Source organism: Harpia harpyja, chromosome 2 (genome assembly GCF_026419915.1).
Source record: "Harpia harpyja isolate bHarHar1 chromosome 2, bHarHar1 primary haplotype, whole genome shotgun sequence".
Classification (NCBI taxonomy): domain Eukaryota; kingdom Metazoa; phylum Chordata; class Aves; order Accipitriformes; family Accipitridae; genus Harpia; species Harpia harpyja.
Window position 1 is genome coordinate 89,979,762 of NC_068941.1, and position 14,345 is coordinate 89,994,106.

The 14,345-nt window shown below is 55.4% G+C and overlaps 1 protein-coding gene across 5 annotated transcripts in view; it reads right to left on the reverse strand.

The window, feature by feature from the left end:
• ZNF638 (zinc finger protein 638) overlaps window positions 1-14,255 on the reverse strand; it is a 67,906-nt gene extending 53,651 nt beyond the window's left edge. For 4 of the 5 annotated variants that reach the window (XM_052780876.1, XM_052780879.1, XM_052780875.1 and 1 more), the window contains exon 1: window positions 14,116-14,255. In XM_052780876.1, the coding sequence (XP_052636836.1) occupies window positions 14,116-14,210 (95 nt within the window). In that variant the 5' untranslated portion in view covers window positions 14,211-14,255. Of the gene's footprint in view, window positions 1-4,270; window positions 4,359-4,873; window positions 4,931-14,115 lie in introns of those variants that run through there. The other variant, XM_052780880.1, reaches the window with a different exon arrangement.
• Window positions 14,256-14,345: the final 90 nt, after the last annotated feature.

Genomic DNA, 14,345 nt, shown 5'->3' on the forward strand with positions numbered 1-14,345 from the left:
TGCATCTGAGGAATTGCTCGACAGCACCCGGAGCAGTAATCCTTCTGGATAGACCCTTTTTAGCTGTTCTTTCCCACAATTGACAAACGCAGGATCTAGGTCCAAGACGGCACACCACCCCACTTCCTCACATGCTCCCCACGGTCACACAGATGGAATCAGGGGGTGGCATGTGGTGTGTGCCTGCGGGTCCCTTTCCCCTGAGCTGGGAAAGGCTGACTCTGTGTGGCAGCACCCTTCAAAGCTGAGACAGCAGCCTGTAGGAGTTAGGAAGATGAGATTCTCTTTCTCCACAGCCGGTGCCTTGAGGTCTGGCCAGCCCACCGTCACCCGGGCGCTGCTGTACAACACCAGTGTGTTCAATACTAACCTCTGCCACGTGGTCCGGGTGTACCGGACATCCTCCAGATCTCTGGAGACCTGGTTGTTGGTCACCTCCACCACTTCCCTCAGATAACAGACAAGGTGGTCCGCTTGCCACCACAGTCTACCAGATCATCCTCCAGGTGATACTTCATCCTCAACAGGAGATGCCTGCATCGAGTCTCTGGTTTAGCCATGGTGTCCATTTGTATTATCCTTAGATCCAAGGGACCCTCCAGCTCCTTTGAGGGTGCTGAACATAGACAGGCCTGGTAAGCATAGGCCAGGTCACAACACAGCACTGGAAGCCACTCTCTCTTTGGCAGAGACAAGGCGTCCCCCCTTCAGGTGGTCTGCCATTTCAGCAGGATTACATGCCTGCTCAGGCAAAGAATCCCAGGCCATCTGAGGTGAAAATGGCTCGAGGCACCTGCCCAAATTCTCCCACACGCCGTGCCACCCAGGAGCCAGCTGCCACAGGGCACGTTCCTATCTGCCATCCCCAGCCAGGTAGTTACCGGAGGATCCACCAAGATCTGAATGCGGATCGGTGGATTCAGAGTCTGATGAGATGGCAGCGTGTGCGAGGCACCGGTGGCAGGAGAGCACTATTATTACCACTACAAACACCAGTCAAAATCAAAACCAGGTTCACAGTACACACCACGCCAGGATGTTCAAGAAACGGAGGGGCCATTGCAACAAGGTTGGCAGGATCCATCCCAGAGGAGAAGAGGCGTCAAGTGTAATTGCTGTTTGTCTCCAGGGGATGGTTCCCAGAGTACTGGGAAGACAGCAATGCAGAAGCCAAATACCAGACTAGGCTCAAAGCACCGCTTTTATCATGTTTCCCAGGCAAAAGAACACAGCAAACAGCAAAGGCTGGAAGCTGCCATTTCAAAGCCCTACCAAGTAGCAGCTAAACAGCAGTAAGGTCAGTCTAGCACACTCCGATCAAATCTGTCATTATATCTCGATCCCCCTCGTGCCCCTTGCTGAGCTCCAAAAAGGACCGTGGTGTGTTGACCCAGGCCAGCAGCCAAACACCCACAGAGCCGCTCACTCTCCCCCACTCCCCAGCCCAGCAGGATGGGGGGAGAAAAAGGAAGCACAAAAGTGAGAAAACTCATGGGTTAAGGCAAAGACAATATTACAGGTGAAGAAAAGAGAGGAAAAAAAAAAAAACAAGCAAAGCAAAAGCAATTAATACTCACCACCTCCCCCAGGCAGACCAGTGCCCAGCCAGGCTCCAAGCAACACCCACCTTGGAAGCCTGTCCTGGTCTCAGCTGGGATAGAGTTAATTTTCTTTCTAGTAGCTGGTATAATGTTCTGGATTTAGTATGAGAAGAATGTTGATAACACACTGATGTTTGCAGTTGTTGCTAAATAGTGTTTAGACTAAGTCAAGGATTTTTCAGCTTCTCACGCCCAGCCAGCAAGAAGGCTGGAGGGGCACAAGAAGTTAGGAGGGGACACAGCCAGGGCAGCTGACCCAAACTGGCCAAAGGGGTATTCCATACCATGTGACATCATGCCCACTATATAAACTGGGGGGAGTTGGCCTGGTGTGGGGTGGGGGGAATCACTGCTCGGGAACAAACTGGGCATTGGTCGGTGACTGGTAAGCAATTGCAATGTGCATCACTTGTGTATATTCCAATCCTTTTATTGTTATTGTCACTTTATTATTGTTGTTGTTATCAGTTTCTTCCTTTCTGTTCTATTAAACTCTTATCTCAACCCACGAGTTTTACCTTTTTCCTTTCAATTCTCTCCCCCTTCTCAATACGGGGTGGGGGGGAGTGAGTGAGCAGCTGCGTGGTGCTTAGTTACCGGATGGGGTTAACCATGACGAAGCCAAAAACACCTTTTTCTTCTTCCTCTACCCCATTTTTTACTGCCAAGCAGGACGTTACATGGTACAGAATATCCCTTTAGCCAGTCCAGATCACAGCTGTGTGACCTCCCCTTCCAGCCTCTTGGCCACCGCAGCCTACCCTCAGGGGTGCAGCAGGGAAAGCCTTGACATGGTGCAAGCACTGTTCAGCAACAGCCAAAACACTGGTGGTGACCAACACTGGTTTAGCCACAAATCCAAAACACAGCTCACAGGCTGCTGTGAAGACAGTTAACTCCATGCCAGCCAGAGCCAGTACCACTCAGTAACATAATTCACTGAAATATTCCAAAAAGACTCCATTCCATTCCAGCATTCATGGGGTTCAATGCACCAAGTTTATATACAGACACAAAAAAAAACCCCAGAAACAAATCAGCACAAGTCTTTCAGCAAGTAATTCTTAAAACAAGACAAAAAAGGGCATTTTAGCACCTTCATGGAACATTAGCAGCAGCAATCTACTGGCCTTTTTCAATTTTCACTTTCCATGTCAAATTTTAGAGCAGTACAAATCCTGCACGCTGTTTCATAAGTACATTTACATACATGCAACAGCACTGGGGCATACGGAGCTCTGCACACCTGATGTGGAGATGTGCCCGAGAGCATTGTAGACAAAGAGCAAATACTAATACTTCTGCTTAAAACTTACTAAAAGAACCCAAACTCCATTCAGAATATTTAACTTGATGGCAAAGAAATAAGAAAACATTTTATTTACCTTCAAATGTGAAACACTGGAAAAAAAAGTCTCAATGTTCTTCCTGTTTCATACACAGAAGAGCTCCTTGTTTGGTAAGGACTAACACAAGCACAGTTGAGCTTCCACTGAGCTCAGCCCCAAAACCAAACTGCAAGATACTTGGGAAACAGAAGAAGGGCAGAAAAGGAATCCAGCAGTATAGCAGGGAGCAGCAAGTTTTCAACCACTTGGAACCCCACCCTTGTATAAACATCACTCAGTTATATCAGTTGTCACAGAAGTTGGAGAAGAAGAGATCTGTCTAGTCCCTTATGTCCTCCACCCTTTGAGCCAGCATGACTGTTCTGTCAGTTCTGGCAGATGATTTTTTTTTTAAATCAGAAAAAAAATGCAATTAAAAATACTTCTTGTCCTTGAAGAGTGCCTTCTTAATAGAGAAAATAATTACCTCACTTTTATATCCACCCTCTTGAAGACCTCACAGCATAGTTATAATTTAGTATTTTAAACATCTAGTCAATGATCACATACCAGAGGAAGGAGCATAACCCAAAACTGAACACACATTTCAACATCAATTCTGGGCTATAAACCAGGATGGATAATTGTTGGGTTGTTTTGTTTTCTTGGGGTTTGTTTTGTTTTGTTTTCAAAAAAGCCTACAGAAAAAGAAATTTTAAAAAATTAACAACCTATATTACATTACTGTATCAAAATAATTGTAACTAAGGAAAAATACTAAAGCGGTGTCTAAGTTGCAAAAAAAAAGGTCAAACCTCCAAATATGCGAGGTTCCTGGGTAAGCACTATGAACCAGATTATGCTACGCTCCTAAAACGCTTTGCCTTGGGTGAAAAGAATTTTTGTTGTTGTTTCAGTTATTTTGACCAATTCAGATCAATTACTACCGTCTTCAAAGTCAAGAAATAGGAAAGCTATCTATTTAACCCAACACACAAGTACGAGGTGCCAGAAGACATGTCTACATTCTGAGCTCTCGAAGTACGGTGATGAAAACTAATCTCTCCAGCTAACCAGAGTGAATATTACTTCATTCAACAGCCAGTTTTAAAGCCAAAACCACTATTCCCAAACTGCCAGATAGCTTTGTTTCAATGTAATGTGCTAAGTTTATGGATTTAATTAAAGGTCTGAGCTTTCACGGAAACACAGCTGGACAGAGACAGAACACAGGTAAGAATCAGAAAGCAAATGGTGCACTTCCCTAACTCAACAAACATGTAAAAGCCGAGATTGAGTAAACACATGTTGTACTATCAAACGTGTTAAATCAATACGCACACTGCTGGCGTGCCAAGACTTCGGCTGCAATGCAGATAAACGTTATGCCGCTGTTTACAAGTCCGTGTCTATTCATCTGCCTTTTGCACTGCAAGAAAATACAACCAGACGCAAGGTCGCTGAGGCAGGGCATGCCTCTGTTGGCCTGCAACGCCTGGCAGGGTGTTCCCAACCCGACACTGCCGACCTGCTGAATCCCCTCGGTAGCCAAACAAATACATAAAGGGGCGGCAGCCGTTAACCCAAACGCAGTGCAGCGCCTATACCCAGCCGCAACACCCCGTTAACAACCGGCTGCGCGGAGGCGCTCCGCAGCAACCAAGGCATAAAGCCGGCGAGGCCGTTACACCGCGCTTCCCCCCCCACACACACACACCTCGGCGGGCAGCCCGCACCGCTGCTGCTCCCAGGCCCCACCGCTGCCCGGGGGTCCGGTGGGCGAGCGGTGCCGGGCCAAGGAGGTCACCGATGGGGGCTAAAGGAGGGCAGCGTCCCCACAGAGCCCCGGCCACCCCCCACCCGCCGCCATTTTGTGCGTCCCCCCTCAGCCCCCGCTGCGCCACACGGGGGGGGGGGGGGGGGCGGCCGGCGCCGAGCTCCTACCTCCGGCAGAGCGCAGCCCGAACCGCGCTGCTCGCATCCACCCTTCTCTCCCTCTTCCTCCACCGCCTCCCCCCACCACCGCCACCGCCGCCGCCGCCGCCGTTCCGTCGCGCCGGGCCGGACCGAGCACCGCCGCCGCGGAGATGCAGCCCCGAGGAGGGAGACACCGGCCACTGCGCCTGCGCACGGAGGGAACGGGCGGAGCAACGGCAAAGCGGCGCGGGCGGAGGACGCATGCGCAGAACAGGCGCGCGGGGGAGCGGCGGGGGCCCCCCCGCCGCGCAGGCGCACTCAGCCCCGCGAAGCCGCAGCTGGTCAGTTCCCACGCTGTGGGCACGCTACCCGCAGTGCGCATGTGCAGTCGCCTGCGTTGGCGGCGGGGGGAGAGCTGCGCATGCGCCGCGAGTGGGAGGCGGGGCCACGCGCGCTTGCCGCAGAGCATGATGGGAGCCCTCCCCTAGAGCAGCGCTGCCGCCCCGGCTCATCCCATCATGGCGGCCGGAGCGGGTTGGGGGTTATTTTTCTGCCTCCTCTGGGTGTCCTTACTGGTTCATGCTGCTCCTTGTAGGCCTGCCGTTGTTCCTTCTGATTCTCGTTTCTCTCATCAGTCTTTTATGGTGCTGCTTGCCGTCTTCTCGTTCCTCTGCTGAGGGCCCGGTGTCTGCTGTGGGCCTGTGGTGTGGCTGTGGGGCTCTGCTTCACCACAGAGCCGGCCCGGGGTGAGGGCACCTGCCCTGCCTGCTGCTGATCACTGACCTGCACCTCTGGAGATCAGAGACACAGTACCAAGCAGCTATCCTCTTCTTCCCTGCCTGAGCCTCTAGCAGCAACACCGTGAGCTTCTGCAATTGTCCTCTCAGATGGCTTCCACCTTATATGTTAAGCCTTATGCACAGCCCCAGCTGAACGTGTGGATCCCCTCTGCTGCGTTCCAATTCAAGGTGGCCTGGGCTTGACTGGCAGCCAGTGGCTGCCCCAGTTTTTCCAGTGAAAACAGCATGGAGCTTGAGACTTCCGAGGTGCTTGACTCACAGGGGTTGTCTGTGCTGCTGTTTGGAATGATGTTTGCTTTTGGAGCAGCAGCATTAATACCTGGTGCCTCCAACAAGCTTGCTTCCCCAGGGGTACAGTGAGTCAGCATCCCCAAATGCAGGCTTTCCCCCCGTTAACTATGGTCTGCTGTGCTGGTGCTGACCTGAAAAGGAGAGTCTAAAAAGCTCTGCCACCTTGGGTGGCCCTGTGAGGTTTTGGCACAGGGAGCTCCTGTTGCTCTGGGGTCCCTTCTGCTCTCGCCCACAAAGCACCTTTGCAGAGTCACAGGCTTCTCTCTGAGGAGACAGAAGATGCCTTTAAGAGCTGCCACATTATTTCCTGAAAATAGCAAAGCGGATGCCAAACTTAACCACAGAGACAGCCAGAAATGCTGCTGCTGTGTCACGGTGACTGCCCCCAAAGCATGTATGGCATAAAGCAGGCCTGTGACCAGCTCTGCCCAAAACCACACCATTTGCTTGCATGGTGGAGCATATTTCAGAGCTGCTGAAAGCGCTGCGTCTTGCTGCAAATGTGGCAGACGGCAGGCACCCACTCACCTTCTTTTTTAGCAGACTGGGAGTGGGCTGCGCAGCGCCAGTGGACTGGCTGCCACGCAGATCTGTCCAGCTGTACTGCTTTGAAGTCGCTTGGGCGTTTGTCTTTCTCGTGTTTCAGATCCTGCAGACGCTTTGCATGCATCCAGCAAAAATGATTCACTGGTGCTGGATTTTCTGACAAAGCTAGGCTGACACAGATTTAAGTTGCTGGTCTTTGTATCCAAACCTGTTTTGGTTCCTCTCCAGCACATCACAGTCTTGGAAACTCTAAAAACCTTTAAAAGTTAAGACTTGCACTTACTCTTGGCTTTTGAAACTTGCTTAGAGCTGTCTAGTCCTGCAGCTTGTGACTTCTGTAGACCACAGGCATTCCTTACTCCCATCACAGCACAGCAAGGGGAAGTAAGAAGGTAGGATCATTTTGGAGAGTTGGAAGCTGTATTTCCTAAACTTCTGAATCAAATTTACAGCTAAATTATACGATTCGTGCCTGTGTCTGTTTTGCCATTCTCAGGCCAGCCCGAAGATCTTCACTGACAAGGTACTCTGGAAGGGAAACTCTGTTGTAAACTAAAAGATAGGATCAGCTTTTATGGTGAGACCACAGGACTCTGACAGAGTTAACTGCAGTTTTAGGAGCATCCCAAGGGCAGACTCTGCCCAGCACCTGCTGTGGAAACTTTAACATCTTGTTGGGAAAGAATCTTTTGGATCAAAGGCTTTATAAAAGATAAGATGAGCGCTCTGCCTACATGGAGCTTGAACGCCATCCTGCTCCCGTTGCTAGTGCTCTGTGGTGCTGCCCCAACAGCTGTAAAACATAACAGTTGAAAATAAGAAATTAAATTTGAGTCAAAAGGCACTGAGGTCCCAGTGCAAACAAGGCTGGAATTACATCCAGGGTCTCATTTGCTAAATGTCCAATAGCGATTACAGCAGCACTGTCTTAAAAGGGATCGTTAAGGTGGTAAAATTAAACAAATTAAGCACTAAGACCTTTGGGAATGTAAACATTTAGGCTGCTTGTGCAACCTGATCTGTCCGACATATCCTGATGTCCCGACACAATCTCTGGTTACGTGATAGGACACTTGAGCCCTGGCAGCTCTGCTGCGTGAGTGGGGTTGGGCACCTGGAGAACCTGTTTGCTGCAAGACTTTGCCTCATTTGTTGCAAAATTTGGGAGATGCAAAGGGATTGAAATAAAAGTTTTATGGTTTCATAAGAGCTTCAGCCAGAGCCAGGTCTTAACCTCGCTCCTGTGAAGAAATCCCCATGGGATGCTGGACAGGTCTCTTAATCCAGCTCGTTTTAGGTGTTTGCTAGTTCTTTGCCAAACTTTCTGTACTCCTGACTCGGTTCCAGGTGTGATGTAGGGTGCTGAGCCACAGCTGAAGTCACGAAGCTGCCCTTTGCAAAGGCAGTGCTAAGTGGCCCAAGGATACGTTGCCAGGCCTTGCTCTTGGAAATGGTTTCGATCATTTTAACCATAAAATGACACAGATGACAAGCATATAAAATTTCATTCTGAGTATTTAAAACACAGACAAGGGATGTCCATGTGAGAACATGACAAGGAATCTTGCTCTTCCTAAGGATGCTTAGTAATCCCCAACTGTCTTTACGCCTTCAGCTCTTAGACATGCTACTCTGGGTCAAAATAAGAGAAGGTCCCCAAAAGAGATGTATATGTGACCAAAACACAAAACCTGCTGCCAGAACAACTCCAGATACCAGAGAGCTCAGCCCGGCAGCTTGGCATGCAGAAGAGACGGGTCCACTGTCCCTGAAGCTCACTATAAACCACCCTGAATTTCACAAGGGTTGTGGGGGTGCGGGGAGAAGTCTTTTGGGGTGTAGCCAGAAAGTGAGAAGGGATGATTTTTCAGATCTGCAATCCACTTTCAGATGGGGTGATTGCCGAAGCCTCAGGCCCAGACAGTCACTGCTGGGGAGCAAGCACATGTGTAATGCAGGGTGCTGGCTACATCTTCTACAAGAGATGTAAATCATGGAGTTAGGAAGGAGCTAATGCAGCCAGTGTCTTCTTATGCGAAGGACTTCACTCAGGCAGGTTTTTGGCTACTTGACAAAATTATCTGGCTCCCAGCTGCTCTCCCATGCCCATCATATTGTCAAGCCTTGCCCAAGGTCTGTGTTTTCCATCCGATCTGGTCCCACTCCAGGCTGCCCGGGCTGATGGGTATTAATAGTCCTTTAGGCTGTGAACTCCGGGACTTGGCTGGTGGCTGCAGAGCCCCACATACTCTTTGCCTGACACATCAGTATCTGGCAACTGTCCCTGCTCCGCGTGACAGTGTGAGTTGTCTCAGCCCACAGCCAGGTCTGGGAACGGATTGGATGCGATTAATTAGTTTTACATCTTCAGATATCCAGTCCCTCTGCCCAGTACATGGGGCTACAGGGGGAGTGGGAATTCAGGCACTTCCCCTACAGAAGAGAGGTAGCAGGTCTGCCGCTTCCCTCTGAAGCATCCTGGGTGAGTCGTTTGCGATTACACCTTGTAGGAAAGGTGTGTCAGACCCCCAAAAAAGGGGTGAGAGCCAGGACTGGGGTTGGAGGAGTGGGAGAGCTGCAGCCCAGACACACGGTCATATTACGACTCGGTGAGTTTGGGGCATCTTCTGCACCACCACAATCACCCAAGGCGTGCTCCTGTCGATCACAGCGACAAGGAGGTCACCGCTAATGGATGCTGCACACCTCGGAGCTGTGAAAGCCCCAGGTGACAGGGACAGCCCGTGTCCAGGGGCTCTGGACCTCCATCTGGTTTGCTGGCTCTTCATCTTGCCATGGCTGAGGCCGCGGGTGCCCGTGCTCTGCATTTGGAAGAGCTGAGTTTGGGATCATGCCTACCCAGATACTGCAGCCCCATCTTCGTCATCACCGGTGTGAGCAAGTCCCTGGCCTCCCAGGAAAAGAGCCTGCAGACCTTGGGAATGTGCCGGATCTGCGCTCCACTGTGTGGGGAGAAGGGGGCACCAGGACATCCCCCTCCTGCAGACCCCCTTGCAGCTTCCTCGCATCCCTGCACTCTCCCCACTGAGCAGAAACACCCAAAAGGGCTGTAAAAATGACCACAGTTTCCCCTGCCCCAGCAAAAAAAAACCCTGCTTGTCCTCAAAGCACGCCCTGTTTGACTGCAAGCGGGGGCTTAACAGATGTTTCAAAAGCAGCTTAAAAAGGACCTGAGCGGTGGCAGGGCAGCCGAGTCCCTCTGTCAGGGGGTGTTTATGGATGCTGGAGACTTCGAGCCATGTTTGTCCGCTCTCCTTCCCTCTGCACCCATGTGCCCCAGCCCCTGCAGCTGCTGCTCTGCAGGGAAGGAGCTGGGCTTTACTGGGGGAATATGTTTCCTTCACACTCTGCTGGCACATCCATCCATGTTGGAGCCACCGGGCTGAGCCGGGAGCTTTCCCGGCAGATGGTGCCTCTGAGCCGGCAGAACTGCAGCCGGGCTGGGATCCTGCACCTCGGGCCAGGCTCTCAGGGCTGGCTGCTTCGGGGACTGGCTTCCCAAGGCTTGAAATTACCGCTCCCCCCGCCAGCGCTGCCCCTTAAGATCCATTTTTGCCACGACTGTACGTCTACTCCCTGCCTCCTGCCATAGATGCTCTGCTCAGTTTGGACGCTGAGCTTCAAAAAATCTTGTGAGATTGTATTTTAGCGCCTGGTTTAAATAGTGGTAAAGTGGGGCAAAGCCCGGGGAGGTGGGATGGACTCAGGATTGCATCGGTGCAACTAGATCGTGAGTGTGCAGACGAAGCCGTGTGTGTAAATGAAGCTGTCAGAATAAAATGAGAGTATTGAGCTGGGCAAGATTAAAAGGCAGTTTTGGAGCAGGAGCAGCGTCTTGCAGCGGCACGGAGTGGGGCAGGACGATCTTGTGGGGATCCCAGCTGCGGTGGGATTCCCTCCACTTGCTTTCCACGTGGCTCCAAGGAGCAGGAATGAAACGGAGGAGAGGAGAGGGGTGGTCCCCCAACAGAGGGGCAAAGCGTGCCGCCCTGCCTCTTCTCGTGTCCAGCTCCTCGTCGCGTCCTTCTGGCCTCTGCCTGCGCAGGGGGGTGTGGGAGCAAAGCCCCCAGTGAGGCAGCAGCTCTGCCCACCAGTGCCGGTGCTGCTGGAAACCCCCGTAAAACACCCTCTTATTCAGGCTCTGTTTCCTGCGAAGCTCAAGCAAGAGCTGACCCAGAAACCCTCCGCTTTGCTGCACGCAGCATCCTTCACCGACAGAGGATTGCCCCTCCGTCCTACCCAGGCTGGCCGGGGACAAGGACATGGAGGAGCTGCCACCTCCCCATCGCCCACTGCTCCCCCCCCCCCACTGCAGGACGGGACCCCTGGGCTTCGCTTTCTGCCCCCCGGTCCCGGCCGGAGCTGTGGGGCTGGAGCAGGAGACGAGGGACGTGTCAAAGCACCTGCTTTCCCACGGTCCCTCAGTTAATTTATTAATTGGCGAGACCTGATGAGGGTGACATTTTAGCGGCTGCAGCACGGCACGAAGCGGGTGCAGGGAAGCCCGGGGGCTCGCTGTGCTCCCCCCTGTTGTCCCCCGGCTGTGTGACAGCCCCTCGCCCCAGATGGCCACCAGCCCCTGGGGACCGTGGGGGGCTCACGCTCCGTGACACCGGTGCCAAGGCTGGGGACAGCCTCCGGCCACCCACCCGTGCCTCCACGCAGCTCATGGGCATGCCCGCAGCTCCGGAGGATGCCTTCCCCGCTGCGCTGCATTACAGCCGGGTGAGCTGATGCACGGCTCCTCAGCTGGGACACTGGGAGGACTGGGAGCTGGGGTGCTGGGAGGACTGGGAGCTGGAAGGATGGGGAGCCCCGGTGCTGGCAGTCCCCTGCATGGTGACACCAGGCTTAAAAGTCCCAGCAACTGATGTAGTTTGAAATTGCTGAGCTCCGGGGCCGCATCCTTCTCCTGCCCGAGCCCCTTTCCCTGCCGCTGAGTGCCACCCCCGGGCTGCGTTTACCATGGTTGGGGGGGCACAACAAGGACCGCAAGGCACATCAGTGTCCCTTCCATGTCACCCCCCATGGCACCCCTGCCCAGGAGGACACGTCCCCCCCAGCCCGCTGGCTCTGTGCCCCCCCCTGCCCACAGTGTGCAGGGTGAGCAGCGGTGCCAGGGGGTCCCACCGGGCTCTTGGTGCAGGAGAGCAATTTGGGAAGAGAAGGAACGTTTCTGGCGCTGGGGTGGGGGGGGGGTTGTCAGGGTTTGGAATGACCCGTGCACGGGAATGGGGGGAAAAAAACGAGAAAATACCCCCCAGCATGAGGGTCTCCCCTCCCAGTCCGAAGGGCTCAGCAATTTCCTCCTCTGGCTCCAAAAGGGGACCCAGACAGAGCCTTCTGGGTACCACTTTGGCCACCAGTACCCCCAAACCGGCGCAACTCCACCCCAAAATGGCAGCAAGACGGGATGGGAAACGGGGAGAGAAGGGATGTAGAGGAGCGTGTGGGCACAGACAGGGAGGCGCGGGCGCAGGGCTGGTGGGACGAGTGCCGGAGGATGGGGCTGGTTAAATGCAGGGAGATGTGCAGCCCCGTGTCCCTGTTAGAGACAGAGCAGGGGGACGTGCAGCCCCGTGTCCCCGTCCCCGCAGAGGCATCCCCGTGGCCGGGACCACGTGCGGTGCCGAGGGAGGCCGTGTGTGACATTCCCCCCGGTCGGCGGCTGGGGCCGGGGCGGTGTGTGACCGCATGTCGGTGGCATTCCTGGACTAACTCGGGCACTCGATGGCCTTCACCGACCTTGCCCTCTCCCCGTTACCCGTCCCGTTAACCCCACAGGATCCGGGGATGGAGCTGGGGGCAAAGCCGTGCCCACGAGAGCAGAGCCGTGACCACTTGCACCATCACCCGGGTCTGTGCCAAGACCTCTCGTACCCCAAAGTGACCCGGGAGCCCCCAAACCGCTGCCCCCAACAGCTCAGGTCCTCGCCCTGCCTGCGCGCAGGAGCTCCACGTCCACGGGGATCCCCGTGCCCCCCAAAAGCCAGAGAGGATCAGCAGGTGGGGGTCCGGGGGGGTTCAGCTGCAAAGCCACCGGAGCCGTGGGGCTCCTCATGGTGGGACCACGGCACGGGGACGGACCCACGCTGGCAGCGGGGAACCGACAGGCTCCTGCGCTCTGGGACATTTCCCATTACGGGCAGTAAGGACAAACGTCCCCGCGCCCCGGGGACATCCCGTGCTGCCTCTCCAGGGCCGTTCCTGCCACCGGAGAGCAGGGCTTTCCCAGTTCTGCCCCCTTCCCTGTACCGGCAGATGCCCGGCAGCACACCCAGACCCCCACCAGCATCTCCCACACCCCAAAACCCACATGGGCAATACCTGATGCACCATCCCCTTGTGCTGGGGGGGATGCCCAGCACCTCCCTGGATCAGGCCCTTTGGCCACAGGCTATTTTTATCCTGTCTAGTGGCAGAGCCCAGTCCTCAGCCATACAAGGAGCCATCAGCCGCCCTGGGGAGGTAATTTGTCCCCAGGGTGCCATATTTCAGGTCGCCCAAGTGGATGGCAGCGACCCGGGTGGGGGGGGAAATTGTCACCTCAACGGAGCAAGCTGCTCATCTTACGTCCCCGGCCAGACGCTGCGGACATCCCGCTCGCCTCTTGAGGACACCTTGTGATGTTTGTCCCCTGACACCCAGCCCCTATTTCTCAACTCGCCCTGAATTTAGCACCTGGTGATGAACAGGTTCCGGACAGATGAGGACACAGGGTTAGAAATAGCTCGCTGCTCCGGCCATCGATGGGAGCGTGGTGGCCATGGGGCTTGGGGCAACCATCTAGAGGCTGGGCTGGGGGACAAGGGCAGGGCCGGATCCAGGGCCAACAGATCCAGGGCCAACGGATCCGGGCCTGGATCCGGCCCTGCCCTCGTTCCCCAGCCCAGCCGACTGGGTTTTGCTCGTTAGCACAGCCCCTCATCTGACAGGAGAGCTAAGTGACATGCCCAGGGACATCCCGGACACCAGTGGCAGAGAAGCCAGGACTTTGCCGGGGGCCATCCCACCCCAAGGTGGGGGTCTGGGCGTTGCACACGCATGTGCAAACCCCCACGCTTGTGGGGGCAAACCTGAAGGTTGGCAAAAGCAAGGGGGGTCCAGCTCTGGGGGGTCCCTGGACCACGTAGCATCCCTTGGCTGACCCCCAAACCCTATATCCCCCCTGCCAGGGGCTTGTCACCTCCCCACAGCGTGGGGACCCCCCTGGCCAGGGGCAGGGGGACCCCCCAGCCTGCCCCCCTCCCTCATTTTAGCAGAATCCCAGCCCGGAGTGTAGAAGGGGTTTGGGGTCACCCCGATGGGTGGGAGGAGGTTTGGGGTCACCCCCTCCTGCCGTGGGGCTCCCCACGGGGATACACCCTCCTGCCAAAGCCCCCCACGGCTACGTGTCGGACCCCCGTCCCGGTGCCGGCAGAGAGGGGCTGCTTCTCCCACCCAGCTCCTCCGTACCCCAATGCGGGGTCTGGGGGTGGCAAGTGGGGCTGGAAAAGGCTCAACACCCCCCCCCCCCCAAAAAAAAAAACCAAACCCACCCTGCGCAGGCGCTGCCAGCCAGGCGCGGGGACCCCCGGGGGTTGCGGGGACCCCCGGGGTCCCGGCACTCACCGTCCGAGCGGGTCGAGGGGCAGCGGGCCGGGGACCGGGGGGCGCTGGGGGCCCCGCTTTCGGGGCGCGGAGCCCCCGCCGCCGCCCGCCGGCATCTCGGGGGGCCGGGACGGCGGGTGCCCGCGGGTGACGGCCGGCGCGGCCCCGGCTCGGTCCTGGCAGCCGGCCCGGGCTCGTCACCGGGGGGGCGGGGGGGGGAAGGACGGACGGACGGACGGACGGACGGACGC